Raw genomic sequence first — 25,046 nt, 5'->3', positions numbered from 1 at the left:
TTCTACTCGAGCACAAGCTGCCTCTGCTGCCTTCCTGCGAGGAGTGCCACTCCAGGACGTCTGCCAAGCTGCAACGTGGTCTACCGCTGACACTTTCATTAAACATTATTCTGTAGACGTGAATGCACGCCGTGAATCCGCTGTTGGCACGGCTGTTCTGCATTCTTTGTTCACATAGACACTCACACCCGCCCCCATTGGTGAGATGCTAGCTATTCTCCCAATGTGGGGCTGCACAGAAGGACGACGACGATAAACAGGGTTTTTCACCTGTAACTGTTGATCGTCGAGTCTCTTCTGTGCAGACACACATTCCCTCCCGCCTGCCCCGCTGTGAGTGCTTGGTTTACTCCATTGTTTCTCCGGCGGCTCAGGTGAACTGAGGGAATGCCGGGGACGTTCGGGTACTTGTACTTCAAAATTGGCGGGAACACCGGCACGCATGTGCGGTGGGCCCGAACGTCCCCGTCACATTTCTAGAAGCTAAAAGAATCTTCTCCGCGGCTGGCCTGCGCCTGCGCAGTCCCAATGTGTGTCTGCACAGAAGAGACTCGACGATCAACAGTTACAGGTGAGAAACCCTGTTTTTCTTTCCACTGTGCATCTTGGCTTTATCAGCTTCTTCCAGTTTCACAGATTTTGGGGACTTTTTTTTGAGGATTCATTCTAACACTTCTTTATAGCTTCTCTGTTGGTGACTTGAGGGCAGTAGCTGTTACTAGATCAAGTGGAGCAATTGGGGTATAACCAAAATTTACAATCTGCAGTAATACAAACGGTGTGCTCAAATGAATAAAACTATAAGAGAGGATTTTGGGATTCTCAGCTTTTGTGAGTTTATATTCAGGACACAAAGACTGCAGTTCAGGTTCTGTACAATTGCACTGGGGATAAAGTGAGCTTTCAGTGTGTTAAGTTATGATGTACTCAAATCTTGCAGAGCTTTGCTGCAGTCACCTTTCACTATAGCAACAAGGCAAACCTTTTGGAGAAGATTGATGAAATGATAGCACCTACTTTGGGAAAGAATCCTTTCTATTTCTGCCATGCATGGTGTTGTTTTGGTTCTCTTAAAACCTCTTCAACTTGAAAACTCCTACGACTGTATTAAGCTTAGAAATGGCTTACATATCATATGTTTCAACCTTATAGTCCACTGCTATTATTTTCCCTTAGAAATAAAACACATACTTTCACAACCTGGTAGCTTTGTATTAGGATAGACAGACATGAAGATCAAGGAATAATAATATCCAAAATAAAAAATGATTATTAATGAATAATAATGTTGTTTACCTTGAGATTCATAATCACCTTCTTGATTTCCTTGTTATTGTAACTAATGGATGTAAAATCGCAATAATTTGTTTCATCAATAACAAGCTGCAAACCAAGTGCTGCATGAAATACTGAAATTATTTGTGGGGCTGTGGCTCAGTGGTAGACCTTGATAGACAAGCGGTCTGATTTGGGATAAGGCAGTTTTGTGTGTACTTTTTTAACATTCCAGAGGGAAGAAGTTGGTGGTTGGAGAAAAAAACCAGCAAGAGGCAATCACAAACAATCTTGTTCTTCAGCACTTTCCTGCAATTAGTTATGCTTTGCTTGGTCGCAAGCAGAAATCAAAATAGCTCCATTTTATTTTATTCCCTGTAGGTGGAACGTGCTTGGTATTCAAGGAGCATTGCTTAGCCTTGTTGTCGAGCCAATTTACTTCTCTAGCATCATCTTAGGAAGTTTATACCATGGAGATCACCTGTCCAGGGCAGTATACCAGCGGATAGCAGAGATAGAGGAATTACCAGCACTGTACATTCTTAACAGACCTTTACTTAGTGGTAAGTATATAATGAATCAGAAACCAACTCTCTTCTGGAGCTGGAATATTCGCAAGTATTTCAAATCACAGAATGAGCTTGTTCAGACAAGATCACCTAAAATTATTATTGTAGAATTAAAAGGGGCTTAGAGAAAGTACTGTAAATGCTATTGGCTCATTTATTTATTTATTTTAAATTTTTCTATGCCATACCTCCAGAAGAAACTGCTGAAGGTGGCCAAGTTACAATCCAACACCAAGCTAGAGCCCTAACACATTCCTGGCTCATGGTTATGATGTTCTGTGTCCTGTTGGGGAACGTTTGGTAATATTCTTCAGTTTGAATTTGTTAACTGAATCTTTGATATGCAATCCCCACCCAGATTATATTATATTAATTGCAGAAGAGCGAGTGGTATGAAATTTTGGTTTCCTGTGAAAATTTTAGTACAATAATTGGACTATGTTTTTTCTTGAAGATGTCTCCCCGACCCATTGGAATTCTCATTTTTCCAAGAGTACAAGTGCTGTGGATAGTGATTGGGTAGGGAAATCAAAATGGATCATAACCTTTATTAATTAAATTGGATAGCACTCCATTATGAGTAGCCGTACAGCAACTGTTCACGGCTCAAATTAAAGGCACTTTCACATTCTTCAATGTTTACCGAAAGTGTACGTTGATTTAAAATGAGTTAAGATAGAATATATAAAAGAGCTTCATCAAAACATACTTTTGAATTCATTGATCCTGCTCTGCATACTTTATGGAGTTGTAGATGCAGCAAAACATTTGCAGATGGGTTGGGATTTGGACAACGTTGTACTTTGTTTGGCCAGGTCAGTCATTCATTTGCCATTGTCATGGACACTGAAATGTTGTAGAGTCATTATACATGTTGAAATGTATCTACAGCCAACTTATTTTTAAAAATCACTGGGGCCAGACATGCACCTCTACCAAACTTTGCTTGAAGTCATATTTCCCATAAAATATGTGCTCATTTTTATTTCTTAAAAATCAAGCATAGCTCTCTGTATTTTTGGCTACAGAGGCCTTAGTTTAACTGAATAATTTGAGAATGCTACTGACAGGTGTACTCTTTTAGCTATAAATGAATCTGTACATGAATTTATTTCCAGCATTTGTAGGACATTGATCTGAAAGGCCACTGCTGTTTTTTATTCATTGTACTTTTTGGATAAAATTTGCACAAATTTATGTATTTGTTAATATTTTTAATTAAATGCTATCCTGAAATGTACATTTGTGGCTCTCTTACTACTGTAATATACACAATTATACCTAATGTTGAACCATATTAAAAATATTTTAAAATATAGTGGATTGGAGTGTCAAGATGATTTTTTGAAATTACTACATAGACCATAACTTGCCAAGCCAAATGCATTTTGAACATTACAGAACCTTGAACACAAACAGATGAGGGGACGGAGTTTGATTGTTCAGAAATTTGGCACTGTAGTCCTGGCATTTTCATGCACGCAGATTGAATTGTTCTGGTGGAAATGATCTTTTAGTAGGTGAATTGATATAACCAAATCTATTACCATACCTACTTAGATACAGGAGATAATCAGTACAGAAACTGTCATTGGAAGATTTACCAGATTGTTGACTATCAATTACTGCTCCATTTCTACTACTCATGGCACACGTTCTATGCTTTTGAATGATTTTGGGCTTCAAAATGAGGCTTTAATGAATGTTGTGGGTAGACTATATCTCATTGTTATAGTAATAAGAGTGAGCATGAGTTTTATGGGAAATGTGGTCTTGAACAAACTTTTGGGGGGGTGTGGCCTTGCCTTGGTGACAGAATTTTTATTTTGGTTGTAGATACATTTCAACCGAAGACCAAGAGAGGAAGTCTCCAACAGATAAGCAAAAACCAAGCAGGACCTAGTCTAAGGAGACTCTGACAAGTCACTATATAAATATTAAAGTAAACTCTGTTTGTAAAGTGCAAGTGAAAACAGTGAAAACTGAATAATGTATCTATACAATAAAGCCCCTTAAAGTTGTTCAGGGACAACCCCTTGTTTCAAATCTGTCATACAGTCTCATTATATGAATTACTAGGTCCTGCTTGGTTTTCAACATGCATAAAGATTCTGAAAAACTTCAGCAAGGTCTATGAGATTGATGCAGGCTTCCTGTTCCAAATGTTGTTGATTTAGCCTAGAATGACCAACCTTTGTACCACAACACCATCATTGTCGTTTGATGTTCCCTGGTTGAGGCATAATCAGGGGGAGGCCGAGTGCTTAAAGTGCCTTAGTTGAGCTCATCCTCCCTCCTCCCCTCCCCCCCATGACAGGAAGCTGCCACCTGCCTTCCTTGCCCTCCCCTCAGCAAGGCCCAGAGAAGTGTGGCAGCACTGCCTTCCTTCCCTCCCCCGACTTCTCAGCGGTGCAGCATGACAGTGCCCACCCCCACCCCCACTTCCCAGGAGCACAGCATGGAACTGCCTGCCCTCCTTGCCCCTCCCCCATTTACTGAAGGCATAATACAGTACCGCCTGCCTTCTTTGCCCTCCTCAATCCTCCCTCCCCAGAGTAGGACAGGAAGCCACTGCCCACCTTCCTCCTCCAGTGCAGCAATGGGAGAAGGAGAAAGAAGACCAGCTGGGCCTTCCCTGCTTCCCAACACTGGGGCTGTGGCTTACTGGAAGAACCTATGCTTTGCATGCAGAAGGTCCCAGGTTCAGTCCTTGGCATCTCCAGTTAAATTGACCAGGTAATGTTAAAGGCCTCTGACAGAGACCCTGGAGTGCCGCTGCCAGTCTGAGTAGCCAAGACTGAGCTTGATGGACCGAAGGTCTGATTTAGTACAAGACAGCTTCATTTGTGTTCATAGGGAGGAAGGAAATCAGCAGCCTCCCCACAGCTGCCTAATGAAGCTCTGGGGTCCTCTAGGACTGCTACATTCTGCAGCAGACCTGGACTCCAGTGAACGGGAGGGCACAGAGCTGGGTGGTGCCCTTCCAGGCCTCTGGCGCCCTAGACAATTGCCTAGAGCTACCAAGTAGATAGACCACTCTGGGTACAATATAGTCATGGTCCTTTCAACACAATTGCAGTTGTTGTGCTGGGATATACAGACTCGCCTAAAGTATGCCAATAAAGTGTCTCAACATGTATAAAAACATGTTTTTAATGAGGTGTGCCAGTGTGATATATTGGTTAGGGTCATACTAGGATTTGGGAGACTCAGGTTCATGAGCTATGAAGCTAACTGGGTGACCTTGGGCCAGTCACTCACTATCAGCCTACCCTACCCTACAGGATTGTTAAGAAGATAAAATAGGAGAAGGTAAAGTAAACATGTAATAAATAAATAAACTACGTTAAGTGGGGTTCATACCTTATATAAACATTAGAGTATAAAATCTTTAATTTGAGCTGTGAATGGTGGTTGTACTACCATTCAGAACTGAATTACAGCTGATTTACTGAACTAAGGTTGAGGGCCATTTTGATACCTCCTTCCCAGTAGCACAGGGGCTTGGCAAATGTGAATTCTAATTTGGGGGCAGGGGGCGGGGAGGAATAGCAAGATTCAAGCACCTTAAGACCAACCAGATTTCCGAGGTATAAGCTTTTGAGAGTCAAGCTCTCTTAACATACCTTTCTATTGTACCACAATAGAAAAGAGTCCAGTAGCACCTTTAAGACTAACCAACTTTACTGTAGCATAAGCTTTTGAGAATCACAGCTCTCTTCTTCAGATGCATGGAGGGTAAGAAGAAACTGGTCAGATATATTGTACCACAAATGTTCCCATGGAAACCACTCGCCCCTCTGCTATAAATACATTTGATGTTTTTTCATAGTTTTTAATGCCCAAAGATTCTCAGATTTACCAGTAAGCTGGAATGGGGGTGATCTACTGTATAATAGCAAATTCAGGTCCATGGAAGATATAATAAAAGTCTAAACTGCAAGTGTGCCAGCAATCTTCAAGTAATAAAGGCTCAGCAATGAACTCTTAAATAGCCAGTTTAACAGAACCATCCTAAATCTCAATGCTGCTATATAGTGTTTTCTGAACATTTCATAGAAAGTCTGTCTAATTTCAGCATAAATGCAGGAATATGAGGAGGAAAGATTGCATCGGGTTTCTTTTTTAAAAACAACTGGATTCTGACAGGGAATTATGATAAATTTGATTGAGAGGTTGATTTACTTATTTGATCGTCGTTGTCCTTCTGTGCAGCCCCACATTGGGACTGCGCAGGCGCAGGCCAGCCACGGAGAAGATTCTTTTAGCTTCTAGAAATGTGACGGGGACGTTCGGGCCCACCGCACATGCGCGCCGGTGTTCCCGCCAATTTTGAAGTACAAGTACCCGAACGTCCCCGGCATTCCCTCAGTTCCTTTTTCGCCGCCGTTCGAAAAGGTTCTTTAGCTGTCGCTCGTGTCTTCGGACTTTTTCTTCGCTTGTGAGTTATCGTTTCCTCCTTCATCTCTGGGAAACGCCTCCACCATGTCCCATTCCTCTCTATTTAAAAAATGCCAGCAGTGTGGCACTAAAATGACCCACTCAGACGGTCATGACCTGTGCCTTATCTGTTTGGGCGAGGGGCACGTCGTGGAGCGCTGTAAGTTCTGCATGGCCTTCACCCCGAAGGCGCGGAACGACCGCGAGGCCAGGCTCCGAGCCTTCCTTTGGGACGCCAACCTTCTGCCGCCCAAACCTTCTGGATCGTCTGGGAGCAGGCCCAGCTCTGTCGCTCCCTCGCCGGCTCCACGTAAGTCGCCGGAACCGCTCCCCTCGGATCCGACGGGGCCGCCCGTTCCGGAGGGCTCGACTGCCTCCGGTTCCGTGAGTGCTCCGTCCAGTCGGAAGGCGAAGAAACGCGCTTCTTCGAAGCCATCTTCGAAACCTTTGGCCACTGAGGCTTCTTCGGAGCCCCCGCCAAAAAAGGCAAAGGCCAGGTCGAAATCCAAGAGCCGTGCTTTATCGCCAGCCCCGACATCGTTGGCTGGTTCGCCTCCCAGATCGGCCCCTCCTGCTGAGGACGTCAGGAGTCTCCTGCACACCCCTTCGCCTCCTCGTACGCCTCCTCCGGTGGTTCCGGACGACTATGAATCGTTCCCTTGTTTTTCGGAACCGTTCCAGGAGTTTGAACGCTCCCTGCCATCTGCTCCGGTCCCGTCGGAGGTCTCCGTTCCGGTGCAGCCAGTCTTGTCGGTTCCGGCGCCGTTTCACCGATCCGTTCCGGTGCCTGCTGCTCTACCTCCTTGGCAGCCTGTCCCGGGCTTTGGGAACGTGGCCTCCTGGCAAGATTTCGTGGCTTGGATCCAACAGTCCGCCCCCTTCTTGCCTGGCCCATCGGCGCCCTTGACCTCGGTTCCGGCGCCGTCGACTCTGCCACTTGCTCCGCCTGCCGCTCGGCCGCATTGCCATCTTTCCGCTCCCGAGCCTTGTACCTCGGTTCCGACGGAGCGCCCTTCGGTTCCGACGCAGACTTTCTCCGACTCCGAGGATGAAGAGGGCCTGGCGTCTCCATCAGAGTACTCCTCGGACGCGGCCTCCGACCCTTCCCCTGATGATGCTGTGGGGGAGCTCTGTTCGTCGTCTCCTAATGACGACTACAGAGTGTTCGCGGAGCAGCTGGTCCGGATGGCCGCGGCACTGGAGCTTGATGTCGCCTCCTCCACCTCAAAACCCAAGAGCAAGCTGCTGGAGCCGCTGTACTCTGGCTCTCCTGCCTCGGTGGCGTTCCCCCCTGTCGAGGATCTCGTCGACAATGCCCTCGCGCTCTGGCAGACCCCTGCTTCCGTTCCGCCTACGGCCAAGAAGGTCGAGAAATATTATCGGCTCAAGCAGGAGGATTGCCCTTACCTCTTCACCCATCCGAAACCCTCTTCCATCGTGGCCGAGGAGGGTCAAGCTCGGTTCCGACGCGGTTCCTCTTCGGCTCCGTCGGATCGGGAGGGCAGAAAGCTAGATGGCGTTGGTCGGAAGGTGTATTCTTCGGCTTCCCTGGGGTTCCGTATCGCCAATTTCTAAGTGATAATGGGCTCCTACAATCTCTTCTTGTGGAAGCGACTATCCTCCTACCTCTCTGACCTTCCCGACGATCGCCGTACCTTGGTCAAGGCTCTCCAGGCTGAGGCTTTCCGGTTGTCAAAGCAACAGATGACAGCTGGCAAGGACGCCGCCGACTCTGCTGCACGTGCGATGGCATCCTCCGTGCTCTTGCGTCGGCACGCCTGGCTTCGATCTACGGCCCTGCCCCCCGAGAAGAAGGCCAAGGTCGAGGATTTCCCGTTTGAGGGTCCCCAGCTCTTCTCAGAGAAAACGGATGAGTCCCTTTCCCTCATGAAGAAGAACCAGCAGACGGCCAAGTCCCTCGGGGTTGCGCCTTCGGTTCCGCAGTCGGGTCCGAGATATCGGTACGGCAAGTTCCGGTCCTATCAGTCCCCCTACCAGCAGTTCCAACAGCGCCAGGGAAGGTACTTCTCGGGCCAATCCTATGGCCACCGTTCCTACTCTGGCCAGCAGCGCCAGTCTTCGAGACGCTCCGGCTGGTCCAAGGGACGACAACAGCCTCCCTCGCCCAAGGCCTCGACTTCGGCGCAGAAGCCCTCGATCTTCTGACTACGCCAGGACGCTTCCCCGTTGGCCTCCAAGGACGCTGTTGCTGTCTTGTTCTTGGACAGGCTACGGCCTTTCTTGCCCCGTTGGCAACTCATTACTACCGATACCTGGGTCCTCTCTATTGTGGCCCGTGGTTATAAGTTATCGTTCACCACTGCACCCCCTCTTTCGCTCCCCCCTCGTTGTGCTTCTTGTTGTAATGTTGTTTTACAAAATAATGTTTTGGAGCTGGTTAACAAAGGTGCTGTCCGGGTGGTCGATGTCTCTACTTCCCCTTGGGGGTTTTACTCGAGATACTTTCTTGTGGATAAGAAAGATGGGGGGTCTCGTCCCATTTTGGACCTTCGGACCCTTAATACTTACTTGAGGGTGGAAAAGTTTAGGATGCTTACTCTGTCGCGAGTATTGGAGCTCTTGGAGTCAGGCGTCTGGATGGCCATTTTGGATCTCAAAGACGCCTACTTCCACATTTCCATCTTTGAGGGCCACAGGAAATATCTCCGTTTTACCTGTGGGGGCGCTGTCTATGAGTACACAGCCTTGCCCTTTGGCCTGGCCTCGGCGCCCAGGGTGTTCACTAAATGTATGGCCACCGTGGTGGCACATTTACGGTCTAGTGGCTGTTTTGTCTATCCATATTTGGATGATTGGCTCCTGGTGGGTCCCTCCTCTGATTCCCTCCGGGCCTCTATCGCCCTCACCTTGTCCGTGCTAGACGGCCTGGGGCTAGTGGTTAATTTGGGGAAGTCTGTTTTGTCCCCAGGTACGAGCATTAGGTTCATCGGGGTCCACTTTGACTCTCTGCTGGGCCGGGCTTATCTACCCCCGGACCGCTTGCGCAGGCTGTCCTGCCTGGCCCGCCACTTCGTGCATAACCGGTTCCAAACTGCCCTCCTGATTCAAACCTTGTTGGGCCTCATGGCCTCCTCCACAGGGGTGGTGTGTTTTGCACGCCTGCACATGCGGCCTCTGCAAAACTGATTTGTTCGGGTTTTCAACCCTCTCGCTATGAGTCAACACCGTGGGTTTTCCATCCCGAGGGTGATACAGCGGTCCTTGGTGTGGTGGACTGTCCCTGAGAATTTGTCCAAGGGTTGTCCTTTTGGTCCCTTCCTGCCAGAGGTCACCGTCTTTACGGACGCTTCCAATCTAGGCTGGGGAGGGCGTTGTGGGCGCCTGTCTGCTCAGGGTGTTTGGTCCTCCCTTGAGGTAAACATGCACTTTAACCTCTTAGAGCTTAGAGCGATCCGTTACTCCCTTGCTTCTTTTGCAGATGTCATTCGGAACAAGAGGGTGCAGGTCCTGTCGGACAATACCACGGCCTGTTACTATCTCAACAAGCAGGGAGGAACGGTCTCGCTCAAGCTCTGCAGGGAAGCAACTACGCTCTGGAACTGGGCCATTACCAACAACGTCCTGCCCAAGGCCCTTCATATTGCGGGGGAGAACAACACAGCGGCAGACGCGCTGAGCAGAGTGTTTTTGCCCCAACACGAGTGGTCCCTCAACAGGGCTTACCTCCACGTGGTTTTCCGCATGTGGGGCACCCCGCTCGTCGACCTCTTCGCCACCGCCCACAACACACAGGTTCCCCTGTTCTGCTCCCGGGCCGGGATTGGCCATCGTTCACTGGGGGATGCCTTCCAGATACCCTGGTCTCCAGGGCTCTTTTATGCCTTCCCGCCCTTCCCACTCCTTCACAAGGTCCTGTCCAGGATCAGAGCCTTCCGGACCCATTGTATCCTGATTGCCCCTCGGTGGCCTCGCCAGGATTGGTTCCCCCTTTTACTCTCCCTGTCACAGGGGCGGTGTCTCCCGCTTCCACACGCCCCAGACCTGCTACTCAGGGACGGGGTGTGGCATCACGATGTGGCAGTGCTAAATCTGACTGCCTGGCTCCTCTGCGCCCCAGACTAGACCTCTCTGCTAGGGTGCTTAACGTGATCTTGAATGCCCGAAAACCGTCTACCAGGTTGTCCTACCAGAGGAAGTGGTCACGTTTGTCTAGGTGGTTAGCCCCCAAAGGGGTTTCCCCTTTCACTTGCCCGCTGCCTGTCATTCTGGACTACCTCCTGGACCTGTGCTCCCAAGGCCTGGCGTTCTCCAGTGTTAAGGTGCACATGGCTGCTATCTCTGCCTTCCATGAGCAGATTGATGGGAGGACTGTGTTTGCACATTGGCTGTCCAAACAGTTCCTGAAGGGCCTACTAAAGTCCTTTCCTCCTAGGGCCCATCCTATTCCTCAGTGGAGCCTGACCATGGTGCTCTCCCGTCTGATGCTCTCCCCTTTTGAGCCCCTGTCTACCTGTCCCTTGCCTCTGCTCACGCAGAAGGTGGCCTTTTTGGTAGCAGTCACTTCCTCCAGGCGGGTAGGGGAGTTGTCTGCTCTGAGGTGTGACCCCCCCTTCCTGCAGTTCTTCCCCGGTACGGTCATGCTCCACACTAGTATGCAGTTCCTGCCCAAGGTGGTTTCCAAATTTTACCTGCGTCAAAAGGTGGTCCTTCCTTCCTTTTTTCCTACACCCTCTTCCCCAGAGGAACGTACTCTACACACATTGGATGTGAAACGTGCTTTATTGTTTTATTTACATCGCACCAAGTATTTCAGGAAGTCTCCTGCCCTGTTCTTGTGTTACTCTGGCCCTCGCAAGGGCTCGCCAGCTTCTGCCCAGTCCATCTCTCGCTGGATTGTGTCTGCAATTAAACTTTGTTATCAGCAAGCTGGAGTCCGGTGCCCGTTGTTGATTACTGCTCATTCTACTCGAGCACAAGCTGCCTCTGCTGCCTTCCTGCGAGGAGTGCCACTCCAGGACGTCTGCCAAGCTGCAACGTGGTCTACCGCTGACACTTTCATTAAACATTATTCTGTAGACGTGAATGCACACCGTGAATCCGCTGTTGGCACGGCTGTTCTGCATTCTTTGTTCACCTAGACACTCACACCCGCCCCCATTGGTGAGATGCTAGCTATTCTCCCAATGTGGGGCTGCACAGAAGGATGACGACGATAAACAGGGTTTCTCACCTGTAACTGTTGATCGTCGAGTCTCTTCTGTGCAGACACACATTCCCTCCCGCCTGCCCCGCTGTGAGTGCTTGGTTTACTCCATTGTTTCTCCGGCGGCTCAGGTGAACTGAGGGAATGCCGGGGACGTTCGGGTACTTGTACTTCAAAATTGGCGGAAACACCGGCGCGCATGCGCGGTGGGCCCGAACGTCCCCGTCACATTTCTAGAAGCTAAAAGAATCTTCTCCGCGGCTGGCCTGCGCCTGCGCAGTCCCAATGTGTGTCTGCACAGAAGAGACTCGACGATCAACAGTTACAGGTGAGAAACCCTGTTTTTCTCATACAAGAGACAACTGTCTACTGCATGATGAACGTTTGAATTAAAATGGGCCCTGGGCTACATCTGCAGAAAGTCTGGAGGTGCAAACAGGACTTTTGACGGTGGTCAGGCTGAATCCAACAAAGTCCAGAGGCTGGTTGTCCCGCTCACTTGCACTGTCTCCGTGACTGAAGAGTGGCGGCCCTGCAGTGCCAGGAAGTCCGTGTGGCCCTGATACTGGGTAGATTAACACCTCCTCTCTTCCTTCTCCTCAGCTCCCCCACAGTCACAACAAAATTAAAGTGTAATAGTTAAAAGAAAAAAAAGCCCTGAGAAAATTAACTGATCCATCATCCTCCAGGATGTTAAACATTCTTCAGGAATGAGCGAGCCATGCTATAAAAGTGGTCTGTATTAACAAAGTTAATTTTAACGATTACATATGAAGTGGCCAAGAGTCTTTTTACTGCAACATGGAAATTGCTTCCCAGCATGGAAAATATTGACTAGCTGCAGGAACTAAAGTGACTTGTCACATTGTCCAGCATTTAAGTTACAACAGAAGTCTGCTCAGGCTCTGAGCAGACTTCCGCTCTCGGGCGTCCTAGCTATTCAGGTGTAAATCTAAACATGTGGGTTTGATGAAATCTTTCCCCTTCCACCCCTAGAATTAGTGTCTTAGGTCTCACTGTTACTTTTCTTACTGTTGCAGATGTTTGAGCAGCCCACGTCATTTAACAGGGTGGCAATTGAGTCACCATGTCTATATCAGTAAAATGGATGGAGAGAACTTCCCAGCTGCCTTGGGTTGTATTTTCTTCTTATCATCAGACTCTTTTGTATGCAACTTCGGCTTCAGTTAGCATGGCAGCCAGTTTAGCCTGCATGATTTAGTATAAAATACCCAACCCTCGAAAATCACTCTACTTTTTGAGTAGAAAGTTGATCAGGTTGATGGGAGTCGAAGGCACTGAGGGGAGACAGGCCCCTCCCCCAGTCATCTGTGTCCCTTTCAGCCAAAGAAGCAGGGCTTTTTTTCTGGGAAAAGAGGTGGCAGAACTCAGTGGGTTGCCCTCAGAGAAAATGATCACACGGCTGGTGGCCCCGCCCCTGCCCTGATCTCCAGACAGAGGGGAATTTAGATTGCCCTCACGGACGGCAATCTCAACTCCCCTCTGTCTGGAGAGCAGGGGGCGGGGCCACCAGCCATGTGACCATTTTCAAGAGGTTCCGGAACTCCGTTCCCCTGTGTTCCCCCTGAAAAAAAGCCCTGCAAAGAAGTGTCTGGGAGGGGAGCCACAATGCAAGTTGGGCTGGATTGCATGTCGAAGGAAGACTCCACGGGGGATTTGAGCAAGTGGTTTTATGCCTCATGAGCATGGGGGTGGGCAGTTTTTGAGGGTTGATAATCACCTTCTTGCTCAGGTGGCTGCTTTCTGAGATTCTTGAAGATTACTTGAACCAAATTCTGAAATGGGTCTGGGTGACACTCAAAGTATTTTTCATTTATTTTAGATAGGCTGTCGTTTTTTTGCAGTTGGAACTGCTTACTAAGAAGGAAGCCAGCGATAAAACTAAGCAGTTGATGGAACATTTGAATAAATTCAGCTGGGTGGAGTTGAGTTTATGGAACTGAGACAAAGTATATTTCAGAAGTATATTTTTTAAAACTTTATGAAATACATTTTCGAAAGAGGAATAGCTCCCTGAAAGTTTACTGAAACAAAGCAGGGAAACCCCGGATAGTCAAAAGCTACAGGAAACAATACCGGGAATATACAGTCAAAATTTTTGGATTTTTATAACAATATATTGGTGCAAAATGTGCAAAAGTGCAAAGTGTCAACAATAAATACAATCTATAATAAATACAATCTATAATAAATACAAGGTAACAATTATACAAGGTAACAGTTGTTTGTCCGTGTTTTTGTAATGTTCATAAAGAAACGTCTGGGTGAGAGCTGCAGTAGAGCCTTCTTAGGAATGTAGGCAGACAGTCCCACAGAGGAGGGTGACCACAATCCAAATCAAATGAAAATATTGATGTGCCAGTGAAAGTTTACGGCAAAAGATTTTCTTCTGAAATGTGTGTGTTTCATGGCTGTGTGCATTGCTATGATTTGCAGCGCTTGGCTATTAGCATGTGATTCTCAGTTTTTAAGAGGAAGGAAGCATGTTTTACAAATTATATCTTTTTCATAAAGAAGTGCAGGATCTCAGGACAATGAACACCATAATTATCACAACAACCTGTTTTCTAGTTAAGATACTGGTTAGATAGTTCTATCGAGAGCCGATGTATCTCATGGTCACTTACCCTGTAAACTCAATAGGGCCCAGTGCAATTTGTTCATGGTTCACTGAGGTCTTCTTTGTGTGCCTGACATGAAATAGCCCTAAAACATGAGAGCCTTGTGGTGTCTTAAATCTTAAGAAATGTATTGTGCATGAATTTTTGGCGTCATGAGCCTGCTTCATGAGATGCATGAAGAGATGGTCGAGGGTTTGGAAATACATTTTCATGCATGAGGAAAAAATGATGTTACAAGGTTCAGAGGAGCACACCCTGAAAGCAGGGGGTACCATTCCTGAATCATTCAATCGATGTAGATAAGCCTGGGCAGACTCCATATTTGCAGGCTATTGCTTACTTTACACAGCACCATAAATGAGAGAACTGTTACCGGTAAGGACTTAAATGACCGGCCAGATAGCGATGTTTCTTTTACGTGGTCTTCCAGAGCTTGCTGACAGTGCAAACAGAGACAACGTGAATATACTAAAGGAGCTTTTCTGTGAGATTTCATTTTGTTTGTTCCTGTGGTTTGAGGCGTGTGTGCCGTGTCTGGGAGCACAGGTGTCCTTAAGCTCTTGATGGTCCAGTGCCTTTCCCCCCACTCCACTGCCCTTGATGAGACTCCACTGTATTGCATTTCCTATCCTCTTTTTCGTAGTACGATCTGTATGAAAGGTAGCTCTCCCCATTCTGTCCCCATGCGACGGCTGCTTCTGCATCCTCTGCTGTTCCCAGACCCCCACCGACCAAAGCCATGGCTATAAGGGGGTAGGAACTAGATGAGGACAGAGTGACTTGCCTGAGAGGTGGAGGGAGTGTGCTGCATTGGCCCCCATGCAGGCTCTCTTCAGCAGCCACTACACTAAATATAATCCAGGGTTCTGTTCTAGGGTGGGCAGCTTAAACGAAAAGGCCCTGTGAAATTCTGAGAAAGAAAAAAGGAGCTAGAAGGAACAGGGGATCTGAACACTTCCAACTATCCTAATAATACATCCTAAAGAATCCATCTCCTGTTCAGTGGTAGAAATCCAGCAAGAAAAGGTTCCTTCCTCATTCCACGCAGGAGGGAGTGTCCACCCAAATTATGTCTCTGATGGGAGAGGAGGCCCCTCGCATTTGCAAGAGGAGCCATCTGGGTTCTAGGCCAGCAAATCAAGCCAAACTGTGTGAGGGGTGGGAGAAATTATAACAAAACGTGGGGGCAGACTCTTCCCTCTCACAGATGTAGAAGGCAGGCATAGGAAGGATAGCCCACCCACCCCTGTGATAACTGTCCATCTTGCTCCCCGCCCCTTTTCTGCCAGGTGACTTAAGAAAATCTGTGCTAGCATGAGGTATGTGTCTTCTTTTCTTCCTTTGTACTGGGCAAAACTTTGGTGTAGCCCCCCCCCCCCTAGTGCTAATTCCAGCCTATACTAGAGTACTGCGTACCACAGTCAAGCTCCCTGGCCTCTGGCAGTGGCTTTGGCCTTGCCTCTAAATCTCACTGTATGTGAACTGAATGCTGCGGCCTTTGGCTCCAGCCAGTGTCCAGGCCAGACAGCTCATTTGGCCACTCCAAACCTGAGTAGTACCCCAGTTAAGCCCCACAGATGCTAGCCCCGTCCTGGAGGTGGCCATTGCTCGGTCTGGGTCCTAAAGCCTCCATTGTCAGTTCTGGACTGCCCTAGACTGCTACTGACCCAACACGTCTTTTACCTGCTCTGGTTTTCTTGATGGACTTAGAGCTTTTACATCCTTTCCTCTTTCTTGGGAGTGCCACCTTATTATTAGATCATAGCCTAAAGGTGAGGCATTTCACATGCCCACAAAGACTGGTAACCTTCCAAGACCTCTAGGCAAAATGGCTTCTTTTGCCCCTCTGCCCCTCAGGTTGAAGGGCCTTATTATCTCGACCAGCTCATTTGGGCAAGAAGGTTTGCAGCCCCTTACTTAGTTTACCTCTTTTCTGCAGGATTTCTCACTACTAAATGGGGAAAAGCTGTGGGACATCCTGTGAAACTAGGTAGGAAATCCAGCAGATGATAGATTGAGGAGTGGTAGGTTTACATTTGCATGCGTAGCGCCCCTTAGCTTTTAGGGCAGGGATCTCCCCCCCCGCCCCCCCCCCGGCTTGTTTTTTACTGTTTCTGCTCTTTCTTCCTGGTTGTGGTTGGTCTTCTTAATTGCAACTCAGTTTCTTGGTGCTGTTTAAAGTGATCTCCAGTATTGGGAGGATGTTTCTTTCTGGTCTGAGTGAGAAATTCTGTTGGCCTTGCCTTTTAAGCATGTAGAGGAAAGACTCCTTTTTGCCAGACTGCTTCTGCAATGAGTAGATGGGCCCTAGCACGTGTGCCAGGAGAGCAGCATGCTGGGGAGTTTAGCTTGGTACACTGAGCCAGCCCCCCTCCCCCCCCACCGGCACTGAAGGTGCGGCCCTGAGATTCAGGCTCATGCCTGTTGTCCTCACTCGTCACCTGGACCTGTGCTGAAGGTAGCTGGGTCTGGGGTGAACCCTAGAGATTCCAGCAGCAGTGCAGGGGCTTGGCAGCCCCCGTTTCTCCTTCCCCGCTTTGTTTACCAGCATATAAACCACTTCATAGGTAAAACATTGTACATTTTTGGCACTCTGGACCAAGAGATTGCCTGCTCTTGGTGGTGGGAAGTGCTGTCAAGTCGCAGCCGACCTATGGCGACCCCTGCTGGGGTTTTCAAGGCAAGAGACGTTCAGAGGTGGTTTGCCATCGCCTGCCTCTGCATAGCGACCCCGGTCTTCTTCAATGGTCTCCCATCCAAGTACCACCCAGGGCTGACACACACACACACACACACCAGCTTCTGAGATCTGACAAGATTAGGCCAGCTTGGGACATCAAGGGCAGGCCTACTCATAGTCTTGCGCTAAATGGAGAGAAGCTTCGTAGTAAGTCCAGCCCAAGTATCCTGATGGTAAAGAAAAGTGAAAACTGATGGCATTGTATCCTAACGATGGTAAATTCAGAAAGCAGCCGTAATGACAGCATCTGGGTCCTCCTGTTGTGCAATTTATGAATAGAATACAATGTGGAGGCTTTCTCAGTGTTTCCTAAATTCCCCTGCCTTCTGTTGGCCTTGCAGTGGGTGTAGAGGTATATGGTGTTGGTGCCTTCCTCATATAGCAGTATGTTTAGTGCACCCTGAAACTATAAATGTTGCGATGCAATTACATCCAGCAATGGTATTTCTTTGGCATCATGTAGCAGAACTCAAATCATACTGGGAAATTTATTTGTTTGTTTACCTTCATTTATACCCCACCTTTCTCCTCTTTGGGGACTCAAGGTTGCTTACATCATTCTCTCCTCCAGTTCAACCTGACAACAGCCCTGTAAGGTAGGCTAGGCTGAGTGTGTGTGACTGGCCCAAGGCCATCTAGCAAGCTTCCATGGCAGAGCGGGGATTTGAACCCCTCCCAGATCCTAGTCCAACACTCTAGTCACTACACCATGCTGACTTTCTAATTCAGTAAGCTTCATTGTATGTGACCCAGAAAGGAGAGACTTGAGAGTGGTGTAGCAGAGGAAGGAGGTTCTTCAGACTGTATAGGGAGCCTTTATTTCATTTTTCTTTGAAGTTCACTATTCCCTTGCCTTCAGCTACAAATCTGATTGGCTGATGGGGATGTAACTGAAGACCTGAAGTCCCAGTGCAGTTTCCCAGCTTATCTTAAGTGGATTGAATGTGAGCCGTTGTTTGCTGTCCATTGGCAAGCATTGCGTACTAAGGCCCTGTCTAGAAGATCTTTTCTTTAACGTTTTCCTTATGGTTCAGTTTGGCAATACTTCAGAGTTCAAATACTCCTTGAACATCTTTTCCAAACATGGTTCCCACTCCAGCATGCATGCATGCATGCATGCACACACTCTCTCTTACACAAGACATGCTCTCACGTATGTGGGTGCATGTTCTTATCTTCATACAGTAGGGTTTTTCTGTTCTGTTTTGGAAACACTGTATTAGAAATGGGTAGTAAAAGCTACTCCCAGAATTGTGTGTGTGTATGTTCAGCTTCCAAAGGTTACTGCTCTTCAAAAATGGTAGGGGAAAGTCCCATTGCAAGTAGAGCATTTCCCACACATCCCTCTGGATTGAAACTGTTGTCTGTATTTTGGGGAAGCTCAGTTGTGGAATCTACACGGGCCCTATCCTTGAGCACTAAACGGCTGCTTTTGGGGTCCCCCCCTCCCCCTACTCTTACAAGAGGTTTCAGAAGACTTGGAAGTTCATTTGTAAATGTTCTTTTAGGTGCGATCTGTTTGTTCATGCTTCCTTCTTCTCACTTCTAAAAAGTGTAATACTTCATTTAAAGCATATATACTCTCACCTGTGCACTTTAAAAAGGCATCTAGGACGGCTGACAATCCCCCCAAATCATAACAATACAAAAACAAAAAACTAACTAAAGTCAGTATCACATAAAACCAACAAAATCATAACATGTAGACAACAAATAAAATACAGCAGTATAAAATACTCAACCCTCACCCACATCTCTGTAGAACAGGATCATCTCTTAATAATCAAGGAATGCATTAAGCATGGAAGCTCATGCACTAAAGACATGTCTCAGTATTACAGCGGGTTCAGAAGGGCTGCCGGGGTTCTGACCTTGACTCTCGGGGGTTTACCACTCACTTTTTGGAAATTTTACAGCCACATGTTCACCATTAATGGAAGTACAATATGGTGGCAAAGTATCTGTCTTGGAATGTGAATTCCCAAGAAGAGTAATCAAGTTTTTTAGCTGTTGTTTTAAAGAACTGTAATTTGACTAGAGATGTAAAATTTCCATTAATTTTGAAGTCTGGGGTGGGGAGGGGGGGGATCCTTTCCCCTGGGAAAAAACCTGAAATTTTGGGGGAAATTGAAATACATGCTGAACTTACTTTCCTACCAAACTGAAACTACTTTGACTGATTTAATAACATAAAATGCACTGTTTATAACTTGGCATATAAAATTGTAGTATTTGGTATGCTTATACATTTTAAGTATAAATATCTTCTATAAGAAAAGTTGCAGGTATACCCAATATTTGAGAAAGTTGCAAACTGCTACACTGTTCCATAGCACATTTAGCTTTAATTTGTGCTAGCTTTGAGGTAGAAAAAAAATGAAAGTTGAGATCAGAAAACAAATTTGGGAGCAAACGAAAGTATTATGTGGACAGAAATTCATGGAGTCACAATAGGTAGGACTACCAGCATATTTGGATGTCAAGCTAAAATTTATAACATTGAAAATACTTTATTTTGTATTATCATTAAGGACATTATAGCATATTAATTGTTGGCAAAACTATTTTATTTTTTAAAGGTTTTGTTTTGTTTCTAAGTGTTTTGTTTTGTTTTGTTTCTAAGTGTTTTTTTTTAAAAAAATGCTTCCAAGTCCTCAGATGTTTCCATGCTATACATTGGGAATGAGAGGAATGCTTTGTAAGACAAGGTTTTTCTCATTAAAAAGAGAAAATATTTCATAGGACCTTTTTTCCAGTACTCTCCCAAATTTCCCAAATTTCCACTGGAAAAATTGAAAAAAGTCTTCAAATTACAGTTTTCCTGCTATACATTTTGAGTGTGAAAAACCTTGCTTAAAGAAGCATTTTACTCATGCTAAAACAGAAAATAACTCATAGGAGATGATCCTATTTTTCCGTAGGAGAAATTGGGGGTGGAGGGAAAGAGTCCTTGGAGGGAAAAATGGAGGCAATGTGCCCCCCCCCCCCAATTTTCCTCTTTTTTGGAGCCTTCACATCTCTGAACATGACATGAATGATACTGTCTCTAATACCTGTATGAAGAGATGTTATAAAGCTTGGACAGAAATTTTTATTCTTATTGAGAATGGTTTTTTCTTCCAGGTATCAGCAATGCTGAAGCCCGTCAACCAGGAAAAGCACCTAATTTCAGTGTAAACTGGACCATAGGGGATGCTGGCCTTGAAGTGATTAATGCTACAACAGGCAAGGATGAGATGGGCCGAGCATCCCGACTCTGCAAGCACGCTCTGTATAGTCGCTGGATGCGCATTCATGCAAAGGTATGTCTGGGAAAGTGAACAGTTCAGCACTAGCTGTAATCAGTTGGAATGACTCATTTGGACTTGGATTCTGGCCTTCATTGAGCATTCAGTTCTTTCTTCAGTACCTCCTCTTTCAGGACTGAATGTATCAGGAGCTCTAAATCCAATCAGAACTTTTTGCATCCCAAAGAAGCGTGTAAAAGAGTAGACAGTGTGACTGGCTTCTCATAGTTATTGCAAATCCAGGAGTTCCCCTGTCCCCATCTGTGATTTTAACTGTTAATGTCGCAGTTACACATACAAGAAAGTGAAAAGGCTGCTAGTATTGCTATAAATGGAAGAAAATAGGCTGTCAGTAGGCTCAAACAATTTCACTCAAAGCACTAATCGACTAGAACGTTTCTTCACGTTACTTCAAAGAGATGTGGAAAGTTCACTGCTGCTTGTCTGCAGGACTTCAGTAACATGGAAGGGAAAATGCCCAGGTCAGATACGTGAAAATGCACGAGAGGCTTAACTTATAGCCTAGTTGAAAACTGGCCTGATGGGAGCTCTGAATCCCTGTTTCTATGTCAAATCTTACCCCCTTGACTTGAAAAGCTAGTTATTTCCACGGGCACGTTATTTCTTCACCCACTTGAGAGCCCGCCTTCTGTAGATTTCCTCACCCATCCTGTTGATCTGGTTGGATTGAAGAAAGGTTAAGTTTCTCCTCAACCTCCTTTAGCTGGTGCAGCCACCTGGGGGTTGGAAATAAGCTCAATGATGCTAGAGTGGCTTGGTTAGGTGAAGAAGGGTTAGTAGAGTCTAACTCAGTTTTGGATTAATGGAGAATTTGAGGTTTTAGTTAACAGATTTGCTATACAGGCTTCAGTGTTAGTGGACTCAGTGGGAGACAGGGCCCCACACCAATCAAACAGCCCCCTTGCTCAGCAGCACTCTTCCAAAGGCAGTTTCCTTTCCCCCCAAAACTGATGAGGACTGCTCCTTGGATGGGGTTTAAATCCGGAATTTTTTTTCTGTGTTGGCATGTGTTTTGTATGATCAAATGATTTTTCTGATATTTGCTGTATTTAAAAAACTTAAGCAAAAATGAAAGGGTATGGGAAGAGAAGAAATTTGTTTTCTATTTTTTGGATTTTGATTCTAATGGAAATACAATTTACATATTTCATGTTGGCAAAGTATTTTTGTAGTAGGGCAAATTAATCAAATGCTGGGGGAAAATCAAGTATTTGTTCTGTGTATAAAAGAGCTTCCCCCTCATGTTTTGGTCTCCAGCTTTCCTCCAGCCTTCGCTCAAAAGTCAGCAAACCAAACCTGTACTATGAAACTAAGCAGGCCGCTTCGGAGTATCAAACCGCCAAAGAGAGTTTGTTTAAAGCGTTTTCCAAGGCAGGGCTTGGAGCCTGGGTGGAGAAACCAATCGAACAGGATCAGTTCTCCCTCGCAGTCTGACCAGCGGATGGTACTTCGCTTACAAGAGGGGCTACAGTGGAAACATCCAGCGTCATTGCATTGATTCAGCTTTCATGGCAGCTTTTACGTTTTTGGTTTTTAGGGAACTAATTTGTGATCAGGTTTTTTTTTTTGCTGAAGTATTCCAAGTAATGGAAAACTGGTAACATAATTACTAGTTTGGAATAAAAATTAATGTGATTATTTTCTCAAGAACATCTGGCTTCAGGAAAAATACAGTGCAGCTCTTAAAATGACTCATCTGAACAGATTAGAAATTATTTTAATGCATTACAGCCAAGTGCATGGAATAACATAAATCACATAGAGCTCTACAGTACACCTTTGAGTATGTGGTTGAATTCAGTGTCCTTTTAGAGCCTGATAATACATGTGCTTCTTATAGATTATTTTTGAACTATTGAAATTTATAAAACTGGGCTGGAGTTTGGATAGTTAGTTTTTTCTGCCTCTCCTTGCTCTTTAAAAACCAGCTGCCGAACACTTTGTGTCTTTGATGTATGTATTTATTAGTCTGTGATTCAATTTTTAACATGCCACTTTTTATTGTTTTTTTTAAAAAAAAATACTTGTCTTCACTTCCCATTTACATACGTTGTGAAGTTTCTCGTTTTTTTACCATTGTAAACTGGAAATGAAAAATATTTGTAAGCTAACACATAGATTTTAATGTACAAAAAAACCCAGAAGTAGGTGGTTTGTGTTTCACAGGAACTCAGTGGAGTACAAGAGTAATATTACCAGTGATGTGGCAACTTCAGAACACTTGTTCATTTGTGAGGAAATATGCTGCCTTGCCAAAAACCAACTGAGTGGTGCACAAACTCCACAGTTGTTAAGGAGAAGAGGTTATTCTGAGGACAAAAGAAGTTTTTAAACTGCCTTTGTGTGTTGTTCAGAGTTGTAACAGTTTCAGGTGAACTGTTAAGACCTCCCTGAGATTACGTTGCCTGTGATTTTACACACATGAATATAAAATTCAACCCCAATTATTTTGAAATTTACTTTTGTTTGATCTTGGTTTTTCTTTCTGTGAATGTTTTAGTATATGTATAAAATCTCTGATCTATACCAATGTTTGTACAGGTCCATATCCCTGAAGGACTGCAGACCTGGCTGAAGGAGTTAGTGCCCACGCTGAGCGCAAAGGCTGGATCTGTGCATAGAATGCTCTGACGGAGTCCCTGGTAATGGCTCCCCCTGTTTGTCTTCATGCATTAGCTGACCACAACATGAGTTGTGGTTAGCTAATCTGTGAAGCCAGCAGTTCCATAGAAGACCTCTCAAAAAGTCATAGCCCTTTCCCCCTATTTAACATTCCTCCATCTGGTAAGGGCATAACAGGATGCCTCAAGGATGGGAGAGGCACAGAACCAGGTCAGCTGCGAGGCTGATATCTCACTTTGCAACAGCCTTCATGGATAAGCCTGCCTAGAGGTATTAGATGTAAATAAGAAATATTGCAGAGAACTTGTTTCTGTAAATAATCCTTGTAAAAAAAGTAAGAAGAAATTCGTAAAAGTAAATACTTTGGGCCTGATCTCATCAGCCCAGTCCAGCGAAGCATGTTTTGCAGGTTCAGGTAGTTCTGCTCATCTGCTTACAACTAAATAATGCTTACATGCGTTTGCTAAACCAGTGCCAGAAATTAAAGGTGTACATCGTACATTGTGTATATCTTGGCCTCCACATGAGATGTTGAAGGTATCACATCAGGTCAAAGTATTTTTAAAGATTTATGTGAGTCTATGTAGTAGATCTAGCTCCTCACCTCAATATTATCTAGGCACTCCTGCCTTCATAGTGGTGTGTCAATTGATGCAAAACCTTTATGAGGTGGTTGTGCATGCCCAGGAATGCCCAGTGCTGTTCAGTGGCATTCATCTTTGTTAAAAAAAGGGGGGGGGGAAGTGTATGTATGTTTTTAAAACAGTATGACTAAAAGGCATGATAGCAATATGCTAATATAGTCTTTAATAGAATATATCAGACAATTAATTTATATGAAATCAAATAATATATATGATATTTTAAAACATTAATGGGTAACTTCTTGCAGTACTGCAGTTTGAATTTAATAGGAGATAAATATATCCGTATTCTTAAAGTAGTTCCACTATAGCATATTCCAGTCTAGTGGATCAGGGCCATATTGTGGACAACCGTAAAATCAGCAAGGTTGCAAACGGGGCTGCCAGCCCTTGAAACTGGAAATCCTGATGCCTGGGCAGGACCTAGGAGCCAGTACCGCTCTGACCCACAACACAGATCCCAGAGGTTGTCCAGGGGGGGAGCCTAGAAGGTTTTGATGGCTCTGTGGGCTGAATCCAGCTCTGTATGTGCAGCTAAAGAAAAAAGTATTTGCTGGAGGGGAAAAAGAGACATTCTTGGCCTGAAAGTGCTACCTCTTCAAATTTAAATAAACCCCACGTCCCAAAACCTAACGGCAAGAAAATATGGCTGGGCCATTTTTATTAGCAGCCCTAATTGTGGAACTTCTAAATGTTGCTTTAAAAGACAGACGTCTTCATAATACATTGTGAAGTCTTCACACTTGCCTACAATTCACAGCTCGAAAGACAACCTGCTTTTCATTTGTCTCTGCCTGTTCAAAAGTGTGCTGTGTATATCTCTTCGTCTTCTCCACCCCTTTGCTTCATGGCTCCACTGTCATTAGCAATAACTGTGACATTGGCAGATTGCAACTCATAGTTGCGGTGTCCTATTTCATGGCCTGTGTGAGTAACCTCCTTTGGTAGATCAAAAATTGACCAGTATACATAGAACAAGCGAATCTTGAATGTTACTATTCCTGTGTTACATATTAACGGATATTAAATGTGTAAATTTTACTCTTGAGACACCACTTTTACACAAGAACTGGATTATACTGCAGTCATTTCTTCGATTGCATAGTGGGATGTTTATATGATATTTATTAGTGTGAACAGTACACTTCCTCAACTCTAGTACAGGACTAAAGATTGAGGTCTAGAAAGAAAAGAACACAGTGGAGCCGGAGTAATGTGGTAGAAAGTTCCTTGATTAACTATTTAACACCAGCACAAATTGATCAGAACTCCTAGCATTATACTCAGTTTGCATTTTCTATTCTTTGTGACCAAGCAGGGCAACAGCATGCTGGGTAGAAGAGGCTGGGCTACTTTTTCCATCTCCTCCCCATTCAACCAGCCCATTTCCTCACAGAGAGAAGACTGGAGTACTGGAAATACATGATTGATGTTGCCACATAACTGCAATGCAGATTTATTTTTAGTTTGCAATATGAGGAAAGTTCTTCAGGTTTTGTGTCTACTGTTGAAGCACAATCTGCTGTGGGAAAAAATCTCCCCATACCTTTTTAGAATTGAGGAGAGAGGAGGATAGTATGTGGTGGGAACTCAAATACTTAAGTAAGTCCAAAAATAAAATGGACAGAAACATGACGAGTCT

The 25,046-nt window shown here is 45.5% G+C and overlaps 1 protein-coding gene across 4 annotated transcripts in view; it reads left to right on the top strand.

Moving 5' to 3' along the window:
* The window catches only part of ADARB1 (adenosine deaminase RNA specific B1), an 82,091-nt gene extending 57,052 nt beyond the window's left edge, over nucleotides 1–25,039 (top strand). For 3 of the 4 annotated variants that reach the window (XM_054978837.1, XM_054978828.1, XM_054978844.1), the window contains 3 exons: nucleotides 1,657–1,838; nucleotides 19,954–20,132; nucleotides 21,396–25,039. In XM_054978837.1, the coding sequence (XP_054834812.1) occupies nucleotides 1,657–1,838; nucleotides 19,954–20,132; nucleotides 21,396–21,572 (538 nt within the window). In that variant the 3' untranslated portion in view covers nucleotides 21,573–25,039. Of the gene's footprint in view, nucleotides 1–1,656; nucleotides 1,839–2,038; nucleotides 3,082–19,953; nucleotides 20,133–21,395 lie in introns of those variants that run through there. The other variant, XM_054978853.1, reaches the window with a different exon arrangement.
* Nucleotides 25,040–25,046: the final 7 nt, after the last annotated feature.

The sequence above is a fragment of the Eublepharis macularius genome, chromosome 1 (genome assembly GCF_028583425.1).
Source record: "Eublepharis macularius isolate TG4126 chromosome 1, MPM_Emac_v1.0, whole genome shotgun sequence".
NCBI lineage: Eukaryota > Metazoa > Chordata > Lepidosauria > Squamata > Eublepharidae > Eublepharis > Eublepharis macularius.
Note: the sequence above shows the minus strand (reverse complement) of the source record. Positions and strands in the feature narration are given on the sequence as shown.